The sequence below is a fragment of the Centruroides vittatus genome, unplaced genomic scaffold (genome assembly GCF_030686945.1).
Source record: "Centruroides vittatus isolate TY-2023 unplaced genomic scaffold, ASM3068694v2 contig_2747, whole genome shotgun sequence".
NCBI lineage: Eukaryota > Metazoa > Arthropoda > Arachnida > Scorpiones > Buthidae > Centruroides > Centruroides vittatus.
Window position 1 is genome coordinate 1186093 of NW_027121750.1, and position 26766 is coordinate 1212858.

Genomic DNA, 26766 nt, shown 5'->3' on the forward strand with positions numbered 1-26766 from the left:
GAGTTCAAAAGGTAAACAATCATCATTAACGTTTGTCGAAATGATTTTCGTAGTTAAAGACGTTTTGCGGTTTGGTTTAATTGTATGACGTAACAGAGAAAACGTATAATTATTCTTCTCTTCGATTTTGTTACGCATTAAACTGTAACGTACCGAATAATGCGGCTATTCACCTTTTATTTTGGATAAACAACTGGCCACGAATCATTATTCATTTTTGTTTGTGATAAACCACGTCTGAACCACTCCGACTGATTGAAATCAAACTTTCCACTTTAAATTCGCTTTCTAATCTACTAAACTTTTTAAAAAAAAGTAATAATTTAAAATGTTGGCAACGTCCTTTCTGGAATTTTCCGTCGTTCTTCATTTGTTTTCATCGCTAATAATTGTCATTATTACCTTTGTAAGCTTTCGGATTAGTTCGGGAGATATTAAAGGGGATGGGCCGTACCTCCCGAACCAATAGTCCGATTTATCTGAAAACTTCTATAAATATTTTTCACAAACACGCAAACCTCACCGAAAAATTTCAGAAATCTTCGACAAAAGGCACAGGAGTTATTAAGCTTCAAATTGGATGAATAATATCGCTCCCTTCCACACACATTAACATTAATGCATACATAAACCCCCCACTTTTTTTACTAGAAATTTCAAGGTCCCTCGAGTCCAGAAATTTAAAAATATTGGGGGAGAGGATCATTTCTCGACCGATCACACTTTCCCCCTGTTATATAACAGCCAGAAAAGTGAAATTCTTCTTGATCTTTTTATAGTTATCCTGCGAGGGTGAGCATTATCTATGCTTTTATATTACAAAAAAAAAAAATATCTGAGGTAGAACCTATCTGAAGGCGAATAATATTTTAAAATGTATCTACATTCCGTCTTTTCCAAAATACAGTTATTGATGCTAATTCCTCCGCTCCACGTCATCATTTCTTTCACGTGGAGGGAGGAAGAGAGAGAGAGAGAGAGAGAGAGAGAGAGAGAAAGAGAGAGAGAAATCCTCCTCATCCTAGAGATGAAAAGTGGAAGAAAACAAGATCTAACCATTTTCCAGCATATGTAGAGTTGAATAAAAGGAAGAAAAAAAATTATTGGAATAAATGGAATTATTGAAGAAGTCGAAACGCTTCCGTTGTTTATGGAATAAAGAAATTTCTGCCGTTGCTGCTTAACGAAGCATTTCTCTTCTTACATTCCTTTGGATAGCAGTTCCGCTATCGTTGTTGCACGAAAGAACCATGAATCAAAAGAAGGCAGCTGCACAGAATGAAGTTAAAACACGCACTATTCGTGTTACAGAAATATTTAATCCTGAAAATCCAGCGAGAATTCCTACAAAATAATATATATTCTTCGATTTTACTATAGTTATTATTTTTATTTTAAGGACACTTTTAAGAATAAATTTGGAAAATTTTAAAAGGTTGTTTCGTAAGTCTGGAACTGTAATTGTGTTTGTTTTCGTTTATTTTTTAACTGGTTAATTAAGGAGGAATTTAAATCGATTCCTCCTTAAGTTATTTTGATGATGAGGACCGTGAAGTTGACGAGGTGTTTAACAGGCTGCATCCACACTGATGTATGGAGTCTGCATGCATCCTGTTAAGGAATGCAACCTGTTAACCTGAAGGATGAAGCCTGTTAAGCCGAAGAAGCATCCTGTTAAAGTGAATATGCAACCTGTTAAGGAGGAACGAAGTTGCTTCAACTTCACGCCAACCACAAATCCCTACCATTAATATAGCTCAAATATATCCCTCCCTATCCAGCGCCATGTTTTTCCTGTTAAAGTATAGACAAAGATTAACATAACTCTTACTTGTGGGACACCTTCGTGCGAACATTACCCCGTAAGAATTTGCACCGTAATCTACTTAAAACGTTTCTATTATTATTTCAATTAATAATATACCTTTTCTTTTTCTTTTCAAGATTTGCCATCTGTAACGCAAACTGTTACACTCGTTGCCAATCCCGGTTCCGTATCCATAATTGAAGAATCCGAAGAATTAAAGAAACTTAACAGAAAAGACGGCGAGAGGTATGTAGAAAATTAGAATTTATTCTTTTATTTAATTATTCTAGAATTAATTTCATTTAAGATGATATCTACTACAAAAAAAAGAAACCTGTATAAAACGGAGTTTTTTCAGTTTGGCAGTTTTCCGTTTTGAACAGGTTGTTTTTAGTATAGAAAATCGTTCCGTTCCAAAGAACTTCTCCATTTAATCCAGGAAAAATATCCAGGAAAATAGAAACTTTGAATAATTTAAACGGCGTTAATAACGAGATAAACAATTTAAAATATCCAGCAACGAGTTGCGTGACTTTCCCGGCAAAAACACTTAAAATTGCGTGTGGCGCCATCTGTCATTATATTTTATTTAAATTTTTTTAAAATATTATTAGCGAGGTTGAGGCCTAATACACGAACCTCCCTGCAAAATTTCAGAAATTTCCGACATAAAGCACAGGAGTTATTAAGCTTCAAGCTGAGTGGATACAATCGTGCTGCCTAACACACATTAATAATCATACATACAGGAAACACCCTACATACACTAAAAACTATACATACAGAAAATCCCCACACTAACAATCATATATACAGAAAAACTCCAATACACACACACACTAACAACTATCACAATACACACTAACAACCGTACATAGAGAAAACCTCCAACACATACACTAGAGAAAAACACCACAATTATCCTACATTTCTAAACGTTTCGAGTTCCTCTAAGTCCATAAATATATAGATTTTGGGGGTCATTTTCTGACCTAAGCCATACTTTCCCTGTGTTATATATAATAGAAGTTAAAGTAAAAAATACACAAAAATACCTCCAGACAGTGTCTTCATTTCCTTCCTTTTATCTCTGTGTAAATAAGGATTATATATATTATTTATAAATTCAATTTTATGTAATTAAATTACAGAAATATATATATATATATATATATATATATATATATCACTCTAGAATCGTTTTAAAACGTCAGAAAATCTTCAAAAGTATTTTAGGAATTGTCAAGAACTATAACGTATTCAAATAGGATAAAATTAACAAACTTGACACACGAAGGGAGCAAATTTATATTTTTGAAGTGTGCCCGTCTTCATTTTCCGTTTACTTCATTTACTGCTTCATTCCTAATTCCATTTACGAATGCCGTGTTTTCATTTGCATAACTCTTTCATTTAAATCTGCAAGCATATATGCCAGTGTCTTATCCTGGTGTGTGACTGTTACATCACACTTGTCTTCTATCGAGTGTGCATCCCCTTGCAAACATTACGGTTCCTTGACAGCTTTTCTATTAAATTGATAACTGAATTGGGATTAAATTTCTATTCTGGAGTAATGTTTGTGTGTGCAAAGATTGAAAATTCCAAATAAAAGAGCAGGGAAAGGAAGAAAAAAAAAAAAATTTATATGTATATATTGTATTGTTTGTTGATGGATTTCTGTATAAATTTCAATTCTTCTTGTAATAAATTCTTAAAATTCTGATGTATTTTCGACGTCTCTCTTCATTTTCTCTTGATGTGTCTACGTTATTTCTAATATATTTTTGACGTTTTATTATTATCTTTTCCTCTTGTTAAATTTTTAATATTTTTAGATTAATCGAAGTAGATAAACCTCGGTATAGCGCTACCGAAATTGGCACTGTGTATAACAACGGGGACTACACACGTACATTTAAGAGGTTGACACTATATACGAGGGTGATTTCGAGCATTGTCCAGCAGTAGAAAATTACTTTCCTTTCTACAGCTTATCTACGTTATACCGGGTGATCCAGTACTCGTTGTGTATAACGTAAACCTTATTCTCTAGACGATACTTAAATTAATTTTTATTTTTTAGCTTATTAAGATGTTTAAGTAAGACTTAGAAGTTTCATCTTATCTGTAGACACAGCCATTTGGACGTTATAACAGGATGTTACTCTATGTTTTCCCTTGTGTATTTGCACACGCAGTTCGATTTCGGCTGACAATGCCCTAAAGAATTACTCCCTCCGAAGTATTCTTTCTTTTGAAGTTTCTCTGATATTTATGTCAATATAAAAAAGAAATCTTTGAAACTGTATTCTTTGTAGTTAGAGTTGTATGCTATGTGATTATCTGGATGAACCCATGGGATCTTTATAAACTTCCTTATTTTTCTAAACTTTATAGAGACTTATATAAATTTTTCTAAATATATAAAATGTATCTACGTTAAGAATTTATCTTCTTTAACCTGTTTTAATTAAGTAAATGGCTTTCCTTAGATAGAAAATTGCATTTCTTTCTCTTCTTCCCAACTCCCCGGGGATACTTTTAAGAGAAAGATGCTACTCGTAATAATAAAATCAAAATATATGCTGAAAAACCTGTTCGAAACGGAACCCGAATAAAACGGAAACAGAACGCATCTATTTTCTACCTTAAAAACCTGTCTAAAACGGAACGGAGCGATTTTATATGTTAAAAAACTTGTCCAAGACGAAAAGATAGCGATTTTCCATATTAAAAAAACCTGTCCAAAACGGAGTGTGACGATTTTCTATATTAAAAACCTGTCCAAAATGGAGTGGGACGATTTTCTATATTAAAAAACCTGCCTAAAAACGGAGTGGGACGATTTTCTATATTAAAAAACCTGTCTAAAACGGAACGGAGCGATTTTATGTTAAAAAAACTTGTCCAAGACGAAACATAGCGATTTTCCATATTAAAAAAAACCTGTCCAAAACGGAGTGTGACGATTTTCTATATTAAATAACCTGTCTAGAAACGGAACGGAGCTATTTTATATGTTAAAAAACTTGTCCAGAACGGAAACCAGTCAAATATTCGATACCGTGCGAATCGTTTAACACAAGTTTTACCGTATTTTCGCCTCTGTTTATGATAAATGAATAATTAAACAGATTATTTTCAACAATTTGCACAATTTTAAAAAATAAACACAAAGATTAAACACGAGAAGAGCAGAAAATAAAGTAAAAAATTAAATAAATAAATAAAATAAAAAAAATACAGAATAAAATTTGCATACAGAAAATTCACGAGAAAATTGAGTTCTTGAATATTTTAAAGATGTTTAACAATTTCTTTCCTTCTTTGTAGGAAGAATTTAGGACTCGTAAGCAATAAAAACAATTCCTTTTGTTTTTTTCTTATTAAACAATGTAAATAGACGCTAGCTTCTGTATCGATCTCGTGGATTGGTTGCTTTTAAAATAAAGAAATACGGCATTTTATTGGCTGGAATTACTCTAAGTATGAGGATCCGATAAATCAAACTTGTTCGCTTTTCAATAATTATCCGGCAGTTTACCGGAAGTAGTTGTAGTTGCCAAGAAGAATTACCATTTATCCTGCAGTTTTCTAAGTTAAATAGACGAACTGTGAATATGTCAAGCAAACATTACGACTGTTTTGTCAAACGACCGGTTTGAAAAGACAATTGAGACGGTCATTCCTTCTCCGAACGTCGTTACCTAAATCACTATCAATGATCTGAAACGGGATGGTTTTATTCACTCGACTGAATTCAACAAGGGCCAAGTGTGGTAAAATACCTCCATTGTTTTCTACGTGCATTACAGGAATGGCCGTATATAAATATTACTTCTTCCACTTGTAAATTGAGAAATATACGGTATATATATATATATATTTTTTTTTTTTAAATCCCTCGTAACACACGGAATTACACTTTAATTGTTGGAAAAAACACAAGAAAAAACACGTTGATTAATCAGGGATGCGGAGGGAAGAAGGGAAAAAAAAACCTTAATGTTATCATCACGTGATCGGTGCAGTTGCGTGTCTTAACAAAGTTTCGCTTGATGAGAAGACGAGATCTTGTGTTTGAGTTTAAAAGGGAACACACCTGATAAAATGATGCAATTAGACAAATGGCTACTTGAAAAAGTGATGAAAGAAAGTGCCGCTCCTAGTGGTAATTGCTTTTAATCTCGGTTTTAATTACTAAATTTTTTGCTGATTTATTTAAATTTTTTGTTCTTTTTATGTGTGTGTGTGTGTGTGTGTGTGTTAATGAAGAAAAAGTTATATTTTCTTCAAATAATAAAACGTTCCATCCCTAAATCCGACTGCATCACGACACTAGATTGGTAGTGTGTCTCTGGAGCCATCATTATTCTCGACTATTCTTCACGTTACTCGTACTGTTCGAGTGCTAACTTTTCAGTCAAAAGAGTAGCAACACCAGCTCATCCTCTCACGTGATGTATTTGCACGCGAAAGATGGGCGTTACGCCAAGTTCTACTGCCCTCTAATCAACTGGGTTTGTGGCAGATATCAGCATTACCCGCCTTCCGATATTGGAAAGAAAAGTTTCACCACTTTCCATTCGATATCGAGCGAATGTCATCGATCCCCCTTTGCAAAAATTAATAATCTAAACTTCCCTTTACAGATTGTACGGTCAACAAGTGCAGATACCCGATGCCTTGAATAACGCTTCTAAATCCGTTACCATAGCGACATCATCCAATAATCCGGTTTCCAATTCATCCGAAGGCCCGACTTACAGTAATCCACTTCCCGTCTTTTGCAATACACCGAGTTCGACTACAGGTCCCATGGTACCTGTCACCAATTGTGTCAATCCTCAACTGATCCAGGCACCGACTGCGCCCTGCACTAGTAGACCACACTTTTCTACTTCGGCCTTTTCTGCATCGGTCATTTCACCTTCCAGGTTCCATTTGAGGAAGTCCTGCCTTCACAAATGCTCGTGGAAATGGGCGACCATCGTTCTTATATGCGTTACCATCGTCATGACGGCCACCATGACGTATTTTGCAGGTGAGTCAACCCTCTCCCTTTTTTAATTTTCGGCAAATTAATCGCTTACGTAACAAAATGGAAAAGTTTAAAGAGGAATTTTGCCAAACTCATCGAGTAATGGATATCAAAGGACTGGAACATGTCGTAACTGCTCATTGAACCAAAAACAACAAACAATAGAAAGAGATATATAACTTATCCACTTGATCTTGATAAATGTAATAAATCAAATCAATAAGGAAAATCTAATCAGACCAAATAGCTTCACTTTAATTCAATCTGCTTTAGAATAGATGACGTTGCACTTTTGCAACCATCTGTCTCACGGTCGATTCTTTCCCCCCTCTCGTAATGCGCTACACCCAAGCTGCGCTACACACTGCAGTTACGATTATCCACGCTTTCACGGTTAATCGATTTATAGCTTAAGTATCTATATATCAATGACCTGTTAACTCCATATGCCATGAGAGATATATATGGCCCTCATTTAAATTTTTCACGCTGCGAAATTTACTTCACTCTTAAACCCCACTTCTTACACCACTCCATTATTTTCTAACTATTCTTATATAAGGATATTTAATTATAAAATGACGTTTTTCTTTTTCAGCCATGAACTCGCTAAACATTACCCCAGAAACCAGTAAACCGTGTATAGTTGTGGATTCTGTAGAAAGTGCCACGAGATATCCTGCCACAATATCTCCGAGTGAGTTTTTAAACCATTTTAAACCATTTTTTCGACCTTCAACTGACCTCTATAAGCGGTTAGAGTGAAAATTTAACAAAATCACTCGCTAAACACGCGTATAGATGTGGATTCTACAGAAAGCACCACAAAATATCCTTCGAGCCAGTGGCACATCGTAGCTCAAAGGGGCCTAGACAAATTTGAATTAGTGGCCCCCTCGTAGAATGTTGACTTCAGATATTTTTCTTCTGAGGAATTTTTTAGGGAGAATCCCTAATATCTTTGTTCGTTTTATTAACGCCACTTCTAGTAAGTTCTGTGCTACTTCGTTGCACCCTGCACCTGCACCACTAGGGCTCCAAATTTAAATTTTGATATTCTTACAGTTTTAAAAGATTGGTTTGGGGCTTCCCATCGGTGGGGCCACCAGACAATTTCCCTTTTTACTCCACCACCGGTTCTTCCCCCACTTTAAACCATTTTTTCGACCTTCAATCGACCTCTATAAATTCGCCAGTCAAAATTTATTATCAGTTAATTTTAAATTTAACAAAAGCTATTAAATTATAAGAGTCTAGACATAAAAATTTAATTAAAGTAACCAATATACCATTTAATAAAAATAATTAATTCGCTCGAAAATGGAGAAACAAAAAAGTAAAAGAGAGGACAGGGAGGAGGGAAAAAGGAGGAAGGAAACAAAAAAAAAAGATAAAATGGACTTAGTCTAATTGGTCTGTCAAAACTTGTACAAACAAAAATGGATAAGGAGGATGGAAACAATCCATGCACATTCTGATATTCCATTAGTTGGGCAATTTGCCAAATATACTTAGAGTCAGATTGCCACTTAATGAGTTTAATGAAAACAGCTCGAATTATTACTGTATATGTCATCTAAGTGGGGGGCTGCAACTCTTTACTTTTGCTATTACATCAATAAATACAATCCAAGTAAATTATTCTTTGTCTAGTTTCTTCTAAATTCCGATTTAGATTAAAAATTTGGCGTCAACATTTCGACTTAATGAAGATTTTTTATTCCCCCCACCCGATGCTGTTTTCCTTTTTTTATTATTTTTTATTTTTTATTGTTGCCCCACTTCATTAATTCCGTGGTCTCCACGACAACACACAATTTCTTCTGGAATTTATTGGATGAATGTTTTACTTCTTTCGTCATCACTTTTCCATGTAATTTATGACGTTTTGTATCCTCTCCGATTTAATATAGTTAACTTATAAATTTTTCTTTCAATAAGTCTTTATTGAGTTTCATCTCGTAGCTACTATTGTGTGGAATTCCTTTATTATAGGGTGTTATTGCTCTGTTTGATTTCTGCGAAAGATTATTCGAAAGTGTTTAAAAGTCGAAGAAAAGTATCTTGTTTTTTCTATTAATTCGTATTTTTATTTAAAAAATAATCGTCCCCTCTTTTCCGTATTACGTTAACAAAATAAAGTCAAACCTGCGAAGAACGGACACTGACGATAACGTGGCCGCTGGAAGGTTGGAGGTTATTGAAGGTTGCTGTATTTCTCCATTTTAAATTGAAATTTACGTAATATATAATTGACAATTTCTTCAGATACAGGTTCTTTTCCTCAACCGGCGTGTCTGATTCTGCCAAGAGAAATAACGGTATATCAAGAAATCCAAATAGGACCACTGAACAACCGTAAACTCAGGCCTCAACAGACGTGGAATTTATGGTTCGTCCAGCAAGAAGCCATGTTCGTTCGTTTTAATTTCAGCGTAGGTCACGGGGCACGTTTGGCCCTCCTGGCCAGAAGATCCGACCCACCATCCATCACTAATTACGACTTTATGGAAGTGGTGGGTGAAGATCGAAGACGTTATAAGAGGGCGACTCTAGTAAGTTCGAACGATGCAGTTTAATTGAATGATATGCATATACGCACAATTAAGCAATTAAACTTAGATTTTACATTCTGTTAACTAAATTGCTTTGCAAATAGTTTTGAAAACTTTTCTCAATTAAATTTCTACGCGTTTGATTGCTAGATTTTTCTAATGTTTGATTTAAGAGATTTTGGGGTGGAAAGCCAATTTCCGACTTAATGCAGTTTTAAAAGATGAAATTTAACTTGCAAATTCCTTTTAATATAAATTTTTTTTTCTCTTCTTCTTCTGCCCCACATCTTTAGCTATTAACTCCTTTAGTTTCCTGGCAAATAAAAACGCATTATGCGCAATGCGGCTGGCGTATCCCCCCCGAAAAAAAACGTTGTGTGCTTTCTGCCCCCTCCTCCCACTTTTGAATTTCTCGACGTGCGAAGATGAATGTATAAAAGTCCACTTTCATTCATACTTCTCTAATGAGATCTATTGAAAATGCGCTCGCCACTACCTCCCTATTAACATTTCGCCTTTGGGAATCCAAATGTGCAGAAAGGCGACAATATCGAGAAGACAAGCCGAGAGTTCAGATCTAATTAAGCTCATTCTGTAAAAAGCCAGAATAGAAAAATAGTCGGAAAGCAGAAAATTTAATTGGATGCCAGCTGATTCGAGGGGGGAATAGGAAGTGGTTGAGGGGGGCGAGGATGTTTCGGCGCTGGCCTCTTGCCAGAAATTCTTCCACTCCCCCCAAACACGCACGCGCGCGCGCGCACGCACACACAATCCCCTTCCCCCGACGGTCCTAAAAACGTCAATAAACAGCGACGTAGTTGTCGCACGTGTCCTCTAGGTAATCCATACCTCTAGCTGAATGCATTTTTGAAATTTATCTTGCGGTAAATTTAAAAGTTGTGTTTTAACAAAAGGATCTTTTCATTCCTTTTTACTGACTTCACTGCAATTTATTTTTATAAAGAACTTCGGTCTTTTACTCATTGTTTCTTCTTTCTAATAATCCCTTTGATTGCTGGAAGAGAAGACAAAGAAAAGAGGAGTAAAAGGGGACTAATTCGCGCAATTTTTCCTTTGTTCTGATAGAGAAAAACGATTTTTGCAAGTTGTAAAATACACGAAAAAGAGTAAAATAATTAAATATTTAGAACTTCTTTAACTCGACGAGTTTAGAAATTTAATATTCAGGAGAAGGATCGAGGAACACGGTAGCTAAAGGATCGTTTCTTTAGACTAATAATACCATCAAGATTTGTCCTTTCAGTCGATCATAGTCACATGGAAACCGAAAGCTTTCAGCATGCACTTTATCCATTAGTATACATCTATTTGTATACATTTCCATTTACAGCATTTCTGATGCACTGTAAAAGCAAGAAACTATCCGATATTCATTTAAAGGTCGCAGCGGCTGGTGACTGCAATCATTTGTAATGATTGTATGAGTTTGGACGAGAAACTTTGAAGATTCTCCGAATTCTTCGAACGCCTGATAGGGAGAGGTGCTCTCTCAGCGATTTAAAGAATGGTGACAGATCAACAACATTGAGTTATGAGAAGGGATCGACTTTATGAATGACTTTCGCTACAACTATTCTGTATCGGTAATGTTCGGAACCGATATTAGGGGGCCCCGAATTATACATTCACCCCTGTGCCACCGTGGATGAAGAGTAGACTCTTGGATATTGTATATACACGTGTGTAAAGTGAGTCACGTCTAAATCGTTCTCCTGGGTACCTAAGGGTGCTAAAGAGCTAAGGGGAGAAAGGGAGCTAAAGAGATAAGAGCAAGCAAGGGAATTTAATGAGCTAAGGGGTGGAAAAGGGAAGCTAAAGGGGAACAAGAAGAGCTAAAAAGCTAAGGAGGAGCAAGGAGGGTTAAGGAAGAGCAAGGGGTGCGTGAGAAGCTAAAAAGATAAGGGGAGCAGGAAGAGCTAAAAGACGAAGTAGTGAGCAAGGGGAGCTAAAGGAGAAGGAAGGAAGTAAAAGCTACGGGTAGAAAGGGTGGCTAACGGAGAACAAGGGAAGCTAAAAGAGCTAACGGGGAGCAGGGGAAGCAAGGGGCGCGCCATTCCCTCCCAGTAACGCTTTTCTAGCTTTTCCCAAACTATGGCACTAATTCCGCTTTCCACATCGACTCTGGCTGCTAGAATTACCTGTAATATTTATCCGCAAATATTAAATTTGCTTAATGTTCTTTTTTTTAATTAAGTCACAAAACTAATTTTCTGCATCACACGACAGATAAAAGGCTTCTATCTGCAAATTAATGAACAAATTATCCCGTTTATCTCGACTCCGATAAGACGTTACATCTTTGCCAGTTTAGTCCCCAACAATCAATTGTCGAAAGTGCGAAATGTTATTATCGTGTATTTGCACTTTACTTTGCCTTTTTTTAAAATAAATTTTTTACATGAATCTGATATAAAATAATTAATTTTTTTCTCAAATACAGGCGCAAGACGAAATAAGTTTCCTGCATTATTTGCAAGAGGGTAATTGGTATTTATCGCTGATTAACGATCATCATAATCAAGTTTCCATCGCTTTTCATCTGAGTTTGGCACGTAAGTTTTAAAAGATAAACGAATAAAACTGTGTACGGTCCAACCTGCCAACGACGGCCACTGAATAAAACAAAAATGGCCACGGTAGAAGCTCCCGTATAAGGATGAGCAAGTGGATTAATGAGCGTGAAGTGTGAGCAAGAGGAGCCCTGACCCCTCCTAGTAATACTTATCTGTACTTGTCCGCCGCATAGAGGTGGCCGTAATAGCAGGTTCGACCGTATATAAATCCCGTACCGAACGGCATTATCGATATAATTATAATTAAATTTAAGCCGGTGATTTTTAATATAATATTCGTCTTTCTAACAAAAGAAAAATAATTTAGGTGATGTCTGCCAATTAAGGCTTCATTCAAACTCCTTAATAAACTAAAGAATTAAAAAGAAAAAAAAAACACGCAATTCGCTTGGCAAAATTTCCATATTTAGTATTAATTAATTAAAGCAAGACAGAGGAGGAAAAAAAAATAAGACACAATAGACACAATTTACTAAATTGATTTTGCTTAGAGGCAAGCGGATATATCAAAAAGTAAAGAATTCTTTTTGAAAAAAGGGGGGAGAGGAGATAGAATATTTATAAACACGTGAAAGAAATCGCAGTATTTCTCATAAATTCCTTTTGCCAAGTAAATACATCGCATTTATCACGGTGTCACATTTTCAAATTCTTACATCTAAAGCTGACAAATCGATCAAAATATATTGCTGTCACTTTAATGGCAAGCATCTAGGAGCCACTCGGATAAGGAAGAGGAAAGAAAGAAAGAAAGAAAGAAAAAATCTCCCACCCCCCTCCTCCCTCCGTTCCTGTTCATCTCTACAACATTTCTCAATAATGAGAATACATTTCTCCTTCTGTAATTTAAGTACAGACAATCGAGAAGACGTTTAACTCTTTAAATGTTGAGAAATTTTTACACTTCTCTCTATCGAACATCTCTCTATTAAGTCTCGCAGCTCGGATCAATCTCCATTTAGCACCTGTGGGTAACCACAAATTTATCTGCTAAGTAACTAAATGTGTTCTTTTATGTGGTAACAGTGCATTTTGTTTTAAAGCATTTATCGTTACAGATAACACTACCTTTATCTGTGTTTTACTATTGAATCCTCTCTCTCTCTCTCTCTCTCTCTCTCTCTCTTCCTTATCTTATCTTAGAATTAATTACATAAATTAAATTTTTCCACTTTGGTGCGGTTTAAATTGCAATTTTCTTTCTGAAGAACCATTCCCATTCTGTGATCTTTTAGCCGCTCTGAAATCGCCATTCCGAAAATATGTCCAAGTATAAAAGCTGTATATATAGATATAAATATACTATTTTATGAAAGAATATATATATATATTTATTTTTTTCAGTTTAAAAGTGATTTCGAAAGGAAACTATCAGTGCCAAGTTTCGCTTTGAAATCTTTTCCAATAAATTCCACAATGTGATTTAACCCGTTACCATCTTTCAGTTGCAGATGTTGCACAAGTCGTCTGTTTTATAAACGTACAATTTTTCAAGAAGGGATTTCAACTGGTAATATCTATCTTACCCCCTTAGATTTTTGGTTACACTTTCAAACAAGATAAAGGGAGTAGACGATATAAAAACAATGCCCCCTTCTTCTTCTACTTCTTCTTCACCCCCGCATTATCATCCTTAATCTTTATAAGGTGTGAAATATTCAGGAATCTTAGCTGCAATGTGGAAGATAGGATTATGAGGTTGCATTTTTCTTATCTTTGTGATTGATGGAAGATGCTGAAGATGTGGAAGGAAAGAGGAACAATGGGTAAGACGAGCTCGGTTTGTGGATTATAAAACCTTGTAAATCCACCTATTTATTTATACTGAAGAGACAAGACGTTAAATTCCGTAGATTTACACGCTCTTTTATGTCGTTGTCATCTTTAAAAACTGGCATCTGTACGTTATATGTAAGATATAAATTTACTTACTGTTTATTTTTATTTAAATTTCCGAAAAATAAATGGAGTCTACTATCTCTTAAATTACTATTTTTATTTATAAAATGAATACATAATTAACCATTAAACTTGTTTAGTAGATAATTATTTATTCTCTTCGTTAAATTGTCTCAACTCTTAAGATTTGCAATCATTTCGGGGGGATGCTTAATAATTGGTTTCGTGCATGCAATGCAGGCAAGCAAAGAATGCAGTCTTTAATGGGAAGACATTAAACTATTTTTCCATAATATTCCAATGCTGCTCGGGGGTAATTTGTAGAAGAGATCAAGGCAGGTGACAAGTATATCCAGAGCAATCATATTCTTACGTGATCGGTAACTAAAACCATTATCGTCAGCAACACTCGAAGGGCAATGCAATGAAAAGGCACCGCAGATAAGCTTAGATTGATGATCATATGGACAGCAGACACTGTAGATAGGTGTGGCTACTGCTGATGTTCTTATTTGTTTCTGTTACAGGAGAGGTGCCGACCACCTGTCCCTCTAATTGTCATCAGCACGGCAACTGTCATCTTGGAAAATGTCACTGTTTCCCTGGTTATATAGGACCAGACTGTGCAGACAGTAAGTAATTTTCTTCCTTTTTTTAAAAAAAAAACGTTGTTTAGTTTCTAAACACGTGTTGTAATTAAATTTCATTATGTTCTAATCAATTTCTAAGCGGGAGAAAGTTGAAATTTTCAGAAATTAATATATAAAATCTCTAGGAAATGTTAACAAATTTACTTACACTACGATTGGAGATCAATAGAGAACAAGTTAATCATTCCTATTCTGGTATTGTAATCACCATGATTACATAAATTCTTTTACCATCTTCTTACAACATCTGTGCTACTCTCATATCAAACGGTAATTAGCCTTATCAGATAACATTTCCGGGCCAATACAACAACTTTGCATTCTTCTCCTATAAAAATCTTTAGTTTATAACAGTGAAAAAATGTATAAAAAATATTTTTAAACTTTAAAATTTATATATTTTTCTGTACATAAGTATCCACTCGCGGTTGTTTTCCCCCCTCTTGTCCATATTAAATATTTTATAAATATTTCTGCTCGGTGTTTCTGAATAATTTAATTTCTAATCTAAATATTGGGAGGTAGAACGTGTTTAAAATTGGAAGGATTGTTGGCTTCCTCGTTCTAAATTTGTAAAGAAATTAATAAGAATAAACGTAATTAAATCATACGGAGACGATGTCAACCAATGATTAAGTTTAGAAGGGGGTGGAAAAAATCCTAGTTAAGTAATTAACTAATTAAAATAAATTAAGAAAAAGTGGTTAACATATCGAAAGGAATTTATCGAAACTAAACAAAATAAAACCACGGTTTAAAAACCCCGAAATAAATTAAGAAAGTACAGAGAACAAAATTTAATTATCAACGTAGCATAATTAAAAATTTACCCCAATCCCCCCTTCCCTTCTTTTTAAAGGGTATAAAATGCAAATTTAATTAATTAAAACAAATTTCTGTATCTAGGCGTGTGTCCAGTTTTGTGTAGCGGACACGGGAAGTATATTCAAGGAACCTGCAAGTGCGAAACGGGTTGGAAAGGACCCGAATGCAACATACAATCCAACGAATGCGAAGTGCCAGATTGCCTAAATCACGGAAGGTGCGTGGACGGTTTGTGCCTTTGTCAACCAGGTTATAAAGGTATCAATTGCGAACAAGGTAAGAGGAATAAATGAAGGAACAACTGTTCTTTTTTTGGTGGCATATTGGCGAAATAAGTAGGAAAATCTATTGGCTAACCGATCGTGCAATCGGTTTTATCTCTCTCTCTTTTTGTTTTTGTTTTCTCACCGCAGTGGACTGTGTTGATCCATTGTGTTCGGGTCACGGAGTCTGCGTGGAAGGGAAGTGTTGGTGCAAAACTGGATGGATTGGGAAAAACTGCAGCGAAGCCGATGACAGACTTAGCAGATGTTTCTCTGACTGTAGTCAACATGGCGTTTATGATCTAGAAGTAGAAAGATGTGTTTGTTTCGAACATTGGACAGGTTCCGACTGTTCAAAAGGTCAGAAAGAAGAAAATGTGTATTTTTTCCATCTATTTTTAATTACTAAAAATCTTAAAAGAGATTAATCTTTAATCGAATCTATCAAAACTGATTAAATTAATTCGTAAAGTTCTCATTGCAGACAATAGAATGCTTTATAAATAAGTTAATTTAGATATTTTTTTTCTACGGGTTTAAAATTGAGATGGGTTAAGAAGTGAATTATTATTATTTTTTTAATTCAAAAATTAAAAACAAAATAGGATTTTTGAATTTTTTCTCCGTTCTCTCTCTTTTTTTCTGTTCCCCTCCCTTCTTCTCTTTTCTCTCTCTCTCTCTCTCTCTCTCTCTCTCTTTGGAATTAATAGAATTACTCAAATCCCATTCAATTTTCTTCGAAGAATGTTTTCGGGTGTTAGAATGATTCAGAAAATGAAGTAAAGCGGAAAAAAATTACATTAAAACCAAAGCTAATGAAGTGTTGTAATTGAACACGCGCTCGAAAGTAGACGTTAATTAACTCACACCTTTCTTTTTTTTCCCCTAACTTTAAAGATTAACTCTTGCATTTTTACCTTAAAAACTCCAATTAAAATGCACTGAGAGGATAATATAATTTTTTTTTCCCTCCTCCTTTAAGAGAAATGCCAAGGCATTTCTTGTTTTGATAATGACGATTCTTTCCGCCTTTCGATTAGTCAAATGCATTAGCCACATGAATCACAAAAAAAAGGAGAAGAAAAGTAATAATTTTAAACAGTATCAATCCTTTTTTGGTTTACTAAAAATTCCTAATTTAGTGAGGGATGTTTCCGATTTGCATAATATCCTTCTCCCTTTCTTTCCATTCTTAATATAGAGCTTTACACTTTTATCACTGAAATGCTCAATGAGTCATCCATAAATAATTGAAGAAACAGAGCAGTGCTTTAGTATTTTTTTTTCAAACTTTCCTGGCTGTCAATGAATCAGCCGAGGCAACATAATGCATTAAAAACTCAATTTGGTGGGTCCAAAAATTAGTTTTATAACCACGATGGGATGACTCAACCGATAATAAATCATTGGGATGAGACGTCGTTTTTGTGACACGTACCAACCGGTTACAGTAGTTAATTTAAAAGATATTGAATCCGGACATTAATATAGTTAAAAATCTCATACAGTCACACCTTTCATACGGTTTATATAATCAAAATCCTCATACACCAGGCATGCAGTCGTATAATAGTCAACCCCCTTACAAATACAGTCACAATCGAAGACGAAATGGCCGTCGTACGTAGGTTATACGCATTTCAAAAAGGCACTGTTAAGAGTTTTCCGCCTTTGGGAAGTTCGAACCCCCCTTAAATTCGGATAAAAATTCGTGACGAAATCAATAAAGTTACAATTAAAGACACGAAGAGAAATTATTGTTAATTAATTTTTTTCCTCGCGGCCAAGTAAAGTCAACACAATTATTTAAAAAGTAAAGAAAGCAAACACACGACAGAGGAGATGTTGTTAATGATTAGGAGTAAATCAAAAAGTGAAAGCTGCCCCAAGTCACAAAACTAGTGAATTTATTTTGTCGAAAACACAAGATGGAAAATTTCGCCATCCATCTTTTACTTCTCTTCATGATTTTATTAAATTTATCATTGTGTTTATCTTAAAATAATTATGGAAATTCATATCTCGTCTCATTTACTTTCATTAGTTTTCACGTTTTATTAATTGGGCCAACGAAAATTGGTTATATTTATTAAGTCAGGTTAAGAAACTTCCTTTTGACTTTCGCTTCGTTTACTTCCTTCTTGTTTAACCTTTGAAAACTTCTTCTTACAATTTAATTCCCTCAAAACTTTACTACGAATTTAATAAGGTGAGGAAACAATAAGACCTCTTATTACACTCGCTCCCCCCTTCTAAATTTCCTTCTAATTAAAATTGGATAAAGAAAAAAAAAACTTTTATTTGTAAAACTTTTAATGGATTGTTTGTTATCGACTTCATTAATTGCTCGAAGAAGTTTTATATTGTTGGCTTTAACAATTGATCTCTTACTAATCGATTGATTGAACGACTGACGAACCGTTACTAATCGATTCGAAGGACTAATCTACTGATTTAGTGACCGTTTGATGGATTATAATCGATTCATTCGATTTGTTTTACTTGTAAATTCGGTTAAAAACAACGACAACAAAAGAAAATACAAGGTGTTTAACAGTAGGTTTTTGTCGACCTTCCTGTAAAAGAAACTATTGTCCAAATCTCGATCATAGTATGCGGTTTCGATTTTTGAGAAAACATTTTACCTCAAATTTCAATCGCTAGGGGAATATTTGGCTCTCCTGTCTTTTTAATGCGCGTATTACGTACATTTTCTAATTGTTATAAGAGGAGTGGCAGAACATTCTTCACGATTGTTTGACGGGTGAACTTATTGTGCTTTAATTGTTGAACTCTTCTACCAACGAAACAGCGATGCCAGCTCGGCAATTAAAGAATCTCGGCGCTTAAAAGGCCAAAAACGCGTTAGAAAGCAGCGCCTAACTTCCCTCTAGCGGCCGAATTTTGAAGTAAAAATATTTTCCCGAAAATCGAATGCGCATACTCGGGATAGTGTGTATACCAAATTTAGATTTGTTCAATTCTTTCTGTACAGAGTTCTGGACACCTACTCTTTACATATAAATTAAATATAATACATAACTGTAAAAAACAATAAACAGTTAAATTTCCTTGTTTAAAAGGGAAACAAATCATTCAATAACCGATAAACTATTCCTCATTCACCCCTTACCCAATCGATAAGCGATTAAAGTATCCGCTCCCAGTAAGTGAGAATAGGATTTTTCTAAAATAATCAATTACTAGGCAGATAACAAAACATACAATTAATCGATTACTCGACAATCGATTACGAATACAATTAATCGATTATTCGATAACCGATAACAAAAAGTGCAATTAATCGATTTAATCGATTACTCGACAATCGATAACGGAGACAATTAATCGATTACATTTCACCGATGCCAATCGATTAATCGTTTAATCGACTGCAAGAGAAAGTATTTGTTTAATTGTGTAACAAATCCTCAATCGTTTTATTATTTTTCTAAAAATTATATACATTTAAATTAAAATATCAGGAAAATTTAATTAGAAAAGTGGTTTCTGTTACACACAACCGACGTCATTCTAAACCATTCGTCTACATCGCAGACAATTAGCAAAATCTTGACTTTAACAAACTTGCAATTTCACCATTGGAATTTGTTTTCGACTTAATTATTGTTATATGGTAACAATACTTGCTTCAAAATCGTCATAATTAATCAAGTTTCGCTCGACTAAATTATCACTAATGACACGAAAATCCCTTCGCTAAATGTCTGTCATTATTTCGAATCTTCGCTCCTTTTCTTTTACTTATAAGTCTTTAAAGGTTTGTTACTTTCCTGCTTGTTATGGAATATAAAATAGCGAAAGTATGGTGACTGGGGATCAAAGTTATCCCCTAATTTCCCTGTTATATTCTAATCCAAAATACTCGCAGAGGGGAGAAAATCCAGAAGACTGATAAAGTCGAACTTTGACCCCCATTTATTCCCAATCGCCATACTTTCTTTACGTTACAGTCTAACCGAGAAGTCATGATCCCCTTGTTTTTTGGCTATTTTAACGTGTTGACACTCCCGAAACCCGCAAAAAACCTTTAAAATTTGTGTGTCAACGTATATTTTGCATTGTATCTCAGGACCGAATAAGCCAAAAATTTCGAAACTTGTCAGGGTTATTTCTGTTTATGGGGCATTGATGCAGTTAAATTTTGGTGGTTAAAGGTCAACTAGGTGGGGAGATAGGTTAGATTAGGTTAGGTTAGGTTAGATTAGGTTAGGTTAGGTTAGGTTAGATTAGGTTAGGTTAGGTTACATTAGGTTAGGTTAGGTTAGATTAGGTTAGGTTAGGTTAGGTTAGACTAGGTTAGGTTAGGTTAGGTTAGGTTAGGTTACATTAGGTTAGGTTAGGTTAGGGGAAAATACGTCTATATCTGGCACATGCTTAAAATATAAAAGTTAGACTTAAAAATCGAACAAATGAGTGAAGAAATCAAAGATTTATTTACTTGAAAAATAATAATAAATAAAACTGTTCAATTTTGAGAGTGCTTTTGAAAAAATTTTTCACAGTGAGATGCTGTAAATGATTTACATTCAGTAATATTTTATTGGTACGGTTGTTGATAGATCACCGAAAATAGGGGAAAGACGAGATATATTTTCTTTTATTTATTTCTTTAAAATGAAAAGATTGATCCTTTCGAAAAGTTAATATAAATTTTTATAACTGGCTCCCATTCAATTAGAAATTCTAGAGTCAATACGCGTGCAGTTTATCGATTTTTTAAGATGCTACCTTTATTATTTATAAGTATTTTTTAACAGCTAAGTGCAGTTTGGATTGTGGAAAACACGGAAAATGCGAAGAAGGTAGGTGTTCCTGCGAACAGGGTTGGACTGGAACCAAGTGTGACGAAAAACTATGCGATCAGAGGTGTTTAGATCACGGACAATGCAACAACGGAACGTGCATTTGTATAGAGGGGTGGACAGGAAAGTACTGTACACTGGGTCAGTATTTATGCACTGTTTACCCGTTAGGTTGTATCGGAATTTATCAATCTATTCCGTGTTTTCTTTTTTTATATATTTAAGAGAGCTGTCCGAACGGTTGCAGCAATCGGGGGCAATGTCTTCCTACCGGTTGCACATGCCAAGCCGATTTTGGTGGAAAGGACTGTAGCATCCGACTAGAAACAAACTGTGCCGACGACAAGGATAACGACGGAGGTAAGAAAAGGGTGGGACGAACGTATAAAGGGGAGAGATATGCATCTTTAATTTGTAATATAAAACTGGTGTTTGTGCAGATGGCCTTGTGGATTGTGCTGATAGCGAGTGCTGCAACAACGCGCAGTGTCAGGACAGTTTGATGTGTGTTTCTTCTCCCGATCCTCTGGACATTCTCTTGAGAAAACAACCTCCAGCAGTGACAGCGTCCTTCTATCATAAAATGAAATTCCTGATTGAAGAAGATAGCGTGCAGAGTTACTCGCACAGAGATGAATATTCCGAGAGGTGAGAGGAAATTCTGTGTCGGAACGTAATAAAAAAGAAAAAAAAATGTATTTTTTGATCGACGAAATTTTTCTATCATATTAAATTTATTTTTAATATCTTTATTTACTTATTTAAATCAATAATAATAATAATAAAACGATTTATGTGTGTATATATTTATGTGTAAGACAATATGTTTTTGTCTGTGTTCGTGTCGTCCTTTCTCACACGGAGTATGTCTATGTCTTGTGTACGTTTTTTTATGTGTATAAAACAACTTATATAATTATAAAATAATAGTAAATTCTTGTTTAAATTTATTAAATTCTTGTTTAAATTTATTAATAATTTTATAATGATAATAATAATAATTTAATTGTGTATTTTCTTAATTTGAAAGGAAGCGGTCTTTAAGAAAGGAAATACAATAGAAATTCGAATTAAATCACGTTTACAACTTAATAAAATTCCTAAAATAGTAACCGTGCGAGGATTTTAAGCTTAATATAAATTCATTCATAAATCAGAAATGTGTAAATCCAATAAAAATCATACTTTCATATTCGGAATTTATAGAGAGAATGCGAAAATCCTCCGTTAAACGTCCGTCGGTTTAGACGATATTAAAGCACATTAAGACGTCCTTTCACTCTTATTATTACATCCGGACATTAGATTATTAACTGTTCATCTGTTAAACCTAGTAGTACGCGTTTAGGTAGTAAAATTTTACATCCCTATGCCTATAATGGGTTTATTGTCAGTCTTGCGATAGTAAAAAGTTTTATGGCAACTCAAACCGACTGCAAAGGTTATAAAATTAAATGCAGAAATGCTTAAAAGAAAGAGGAAAACACGGAAAACTCGTTGGTTTAAGGATAAACTTGTATTATTTACCGAAACAAAGTGATTGAATCGAAATCGTCCTTCTAATAGCTAACAATAGAAAACTTGGATATTTTCTTTTTAAACAAAGCTGAGAATATATCGTCTAAAAACTATGGTAAACTGTCTAATATAATTTCAAATCGGCTTAAAATTAACCGTTTTATCTCTCCTTTCGCTTAATAACTAATACCCCCCCTCTTATATTTGTTAGTGTATAGAAATCGTCCTCTAATTGCTAACCATAGGAAACTAGGACTTTTTAAAAGAAACGTGAGAAAATACTGTCTAGAAACTATGTTAAAATGCTTAATTTAATCTTAAATACGAAATCTTTTGTGTCTCCTTTCGTTTAAGAAATTGATAATATCCCCTCCTTTATTTGTGTTTTGTAAGTGTTCTAATTGTGACGTAGCTTATATTAATTTATATGTCTGAATGATTTATAGACAAAGCTACATTTGACTAAATTCAAACTTTCTTCAAATTGATATCACTTAATTTATAAATATCACATATTCGATTTAAGTCAACACGCCCGGTAAATCTCCAGAGTAAAGACTTAACATATCGAACTGATGAGAAGTGTCTCTAGGCATGTTAATTAATATCTTTATTTAGTTAGTATTAATTATATCTGTCTTGATATAAGTTAGACTGATTAAATCCTGATTGGATAGGAGTTTGGCCAGTCCCTTTGCACCACAAACATTCGAAATTTGCACCACCCCCTCGTTTGTGTGTGTGTGTGTGTGTGTGTGTGTGTGTGTGTGTGTGTGTGGTATACATAAAAGAAGTCAAAGGTGGCTTTGTCTTATATTTAAGTGTATGTACTGTACCTAAGAACACGAATTGATGTTAAACAATTTTGTCCTTGCCTCTCTCTCTGTCTTTGTGCCTTTTGGGCCGTTGCAGCCAATTTTGGAGCGCCTTTGTCAAAAGGTAAGTACAACAGCTTAATCGTGTATTTTGGCTGCTTGGCCTGAAACAACAAAAAAAATCACTGCATTTTATAATTACTACGCTTAAACCCTGCTTGGTTGTGTTTTTTGAGCTCCGTGTGAAGTGTATAGTTCTTCCTACCCGAAGTACAATCCTAGTTTGTGAAGTTCCTGGCAAATGCTCCATTAATTTACGAGCAGTTGTCAGTGAATGATGCTGTAAAAGATGTCCAGAATATATATTAAAAAAAAACTTCTCTTTGTAGTGGATGTGTCATGCAGACTGCAACTACGACCCGAATTCCATTATGTGTTTTCCTTTTGTGTTAACGGTGGTAGTCTGCATATTACATACTTCTGTAGTTTCCTACTTTCCTCTTCTTCATAGGATTGGATGCTAGTAGTTACGATAAACGAAGAATATAGAGATGCATGCTGGCACTATTCACATAAACATGGAATGTTGTTGTTATTATTATTATGCATATGATTCACTATACTGCTTTCTTCACAGCATCAAACTTTCCCCTTCAAATATATATATATATTCACTGGAACAAGGAAAAGGCATGCATGGAGCTGTCGCTGTCACGTTTGCATGTTTTACTGTTCCTCTTTACTGTTCTATCTATTTTTATTAAAATATTTTAATGTTAAAATATTTTAAAAAAGACGTTAAATTACTTTTAAAAAAGACAAAAAAAAATGTCATTGGATGATCTTATTCCATTGCAATCTAGTGGAATTTCATACAAAACCCTGTTGTTCTTTCAGTCGTGTGGCTGTCTTACGTGGCCAAGTGTTGAACCGTGAAGGAAGTGGGATTATGGGTATTAGAGTTAGCGTTGCCACAGATCCTCAATTCGGCTTTACTCTGACAAGAGCAGATGGGTGGTAAATATTTTTCTTTTTTTTTCTTTATCCTTCTCTAAATTGAACTAATATTATAAACTTTGCAATTTCATCTCTCGCGCGGCACCACGACATGGTATAACAGGCGATTCTCGCTACCCCTCGAGAATTTTCCTTATCGATTTTTAAGTGTAAACTCTTTAAAAGTTCCGTACGGGGGGGATGGCGACAAAATAGCCAAGTTCAATCGGCGTATAATTTTTAATTAGAAAGTGTTTCTTGGTGGAACCAGAAGGCAACACCTCACTCTTGAGAATCACTTCTCCCGAGCAGGTGTTTGGATTCTGTTAGAAAACTTAACAGTTATTTAAATTAAATTTAAATCTTAAACCGTGTTATAATTTAAATGACGGCTTCTTCTTATTTTATTTTATTTTTTCCTCCAGCAAAATTTGATATTTTTGCAGACGAAACTTCCACATTTTTCTGGATTTTATTTTTAATTTTTCCGCATGTGGAAAACTCTTTTACTGAAAACCAATTAAAATCCGATTAAAGTTACACTTCATAATTAACTCTTTGGATGCCTGAGGGGAATCTTTTTATTCTAGAATTATCTAGAACATTTAAAAAACCGCTCTCCTACACACTTCTAATTAATCGTTATCAAGCATTTTTGCATAATTACAGCAATAAACATGCCAAAGACATAAAATAAAATATTCTTTCGATACTTTTATTAAAATTCGCGTTTAGAAAAGTTTAATAGTTTTTGAAACTCGGTAAATTTATTTATTTTATAACGATACTTTAAAAAATAATAATAATAATTTAAATATAATGCTCCGATCTTCATTCTTCTTCTTTTAAACTACACTTTTTACACGTTCTCCTTTCTTTTCTGTTGTCTTAAGAGGTAAAAAAAATGTGGAAGGGGTACATAAATTAAGTATTTTTATCTTCAAGGTTTGACATATTAGTCAACGGAGGTGGAGCGGTCACGCTACAATTCCAACGCAATCCCTTTCATCCTATCAAACGTACCATTCTGGCACCCTGGAACGAAATCGTAGTTATGAAGCCAGTAGTGATGTCTGCTCTCGTGGATACCCTACCCGAGAGCGAAAAAGATGATCATCAGGAGCCATGCCACGTGCACGATTACGACACCATGAAACCCATCGTATACCAGACTTGGAAGCCAGTGTCGCAGGGTGGATGCACGGATTGCAGTGCCATACTGGCAGAAACTCAGGTTGGTCGAGAATCTACGCGGTTTCAGAGCATTTTCTTAACTTTTTAAACCACATTCGAACCTTCAGGTGCTTCAAGAAACTCTGTCCATACCCGGTTCGGATCTTCATCTAGTTTACCACAGCAGCCACGCTCAGGGCTACCTTTCTACCATCCATCTTCAGTTGACCTCTTCGACTATCCCCAAATCTCTTAAATTAGTTTACTTAAAGATAATCGTCGACGGGATCCTCTTCGAGAAGATTTTTGAAGCCGATCCCGATATAAAATACACTTACGCGTGGAATAAAAGAAACATATACAAGCAAAAAGTTTACGGATTGACAACGGCTAAAGGTACGCCATTTTTTTTTTTTTTTTGCATAAATTCGCGCATCGCTGTATTCTATTTTATCTTAATCATATCAATGCGCAGTTTACGTGGCCATTAGATTTTCCATAATTCTTTCTATCACATAATCGGCGCAATCGAATATTTATAACTAAAACCATAAATCAATTGCGCAGCGAGTACATGTTCCCGAGCACGCTAAGAAGGAATTAATTAGTCTACTTTCCATGCCATAAATTATATTATGAATAGGATTTAAGCGAGATAAGAGAGTAGAGAATGGAAATTGGGACATTAAAAATGCACGTTGCAAACACCAGAACGTATTTAAACTCTGGTATCTGTACTTACGACGTAACTGAAGGTTAATTGTATTTAATTGCGGTTTTGAAAGGCGTATAAGAAATAGTTATTAAATAATTTACTGGTTTTGCAGTGCGGTCAAACAGTAAAGAAGACAACCCCAGCTACCTGCAAACCATCAGTTCAATCTGTTGTAAACCATTTCCCAGTGCACAGAATGCCCAGAAACAGCTAGTCATTTAGTTCCAGCGGGTGATATAATGATACCACAGCACACTTTACTGTATTGAGTCAACAGTTCTTTCTTTACTATAAGATGGCTTGTTAGTCAATCGATTTTGCCATGTTTGTATGTTTTTTTCTTAAAGAAATGCTTCATTTTTAACTTCAAAATCACCTGCATTGGTACCGTAATACGTTTCAATTTAATAACTTCTGACTCGGCTTATATATTGTATTCCCGCTTTAGCGCCACTGAAAAACTGTATTAAAACGTAGATTATTTTATACACTAATTTGAAGAATTTTGTTTACAACAGGGTGAAAGGCATTTCGAATGAAGGAGTGGGGTGAAGGTAAAATGCTTTCACCCCTTCACCCCTAAAATCTTCACCACCCGAACGTTAAAAAACGTTATATTCAGCTATTAACTATCACTTTTTCATTTGTAAAAGTCGAAACGATTAAGAATAATTTAACATTTTCAGCATGTCATTCTTGTTAATGACTTTTCTGATTGAATTCTAACGAGTTTTAGAAGTAAGAAATTAGATGAAATGAGTTAAAAAAAAAAAAAATACAAAAATCCCGCTTTTAACGACTCACTTTAATTTCAATGTTTATATATTTTAAAGTATTCGTTGGGTATGAATATCTGGAATGTGAAAAGGTGATGTGGACTGCTCACGTGACTACATTACGTGGTTACGATATGGATATCTCGGAACTCGGAGGATGGAATTTGGATATACATCACAGATATAACTTTCACGAAGGTAAGTGTATATATGATTCAATATTTTATGTGTTCGGAAGAAAAATAAACACGATATATTTTATTAAAGTGCACGATCGTGGGGGATGACGTACCGGCAATCGTTACCACGC

The 26766-nt window shown here is 34.7% G+C and overlaps 1 protein-coding gene across 3 annotated transcripts in view; it reads left to right on the forward strand.

Annotated features, from left to right (window-relative positions):
* Positions 1-26766, forward strand: part of LOC136971982 (teneurin-m-like) — a 121428-nt gene that overhangs the window by 82902 nt on the left and 11760 nt on the right. For 2 of the 3 annotated variants that reach the window (XM_067266507.1, XM_067266509.1), the window contains 16 exons: positions 1945-2053; positions 6463-6854; positions 7450-7548; positions 9120-9406; positions 11868-11979; positions 14427-14531; positions 15456-15650; positions 15788-15997; positions 20419-20604; positions 20689-20823; positions 20904-21111; positions 22894-22920; positions 23694-23813; positions 24738-25026; positions 25094-25361; positions 26514-26654. In XM_067266507.1, the coding sequence (XP_067122608.1) occupies positions 1945-2053; positions 6463-6854; positions 7450-7548; positions 9120-9406; positions 11868-11979; positions 14427-14531; positions 15456-15650; positions 15788-15997; positions 20419-20604; positions 20689-20823; positions 20904-21111; positions 22894-22920; positions 23694-23813; positions 24738-25026; positions 25094-25361; positions 26514-26654 (2883 nt within the window). The remainder of the gene's footprint in view (positions 1-1944; positions 2054-6462; positions 6855-7449; positions 7549-9119; positions 9407-11867; positions 11980-14426; positions 14532-15455; positions 15651-15787; positions 15998-20418; positions 20605-20688; positions 20824-20903; positions 21112-22893; positions 22921-23693; positions 23814-24737; positions 25027-25093; positions 25362-26513; positions 26655-26766) is intronic. The other variant, XM_067266508.1, reaches the window with a different exon arrangement.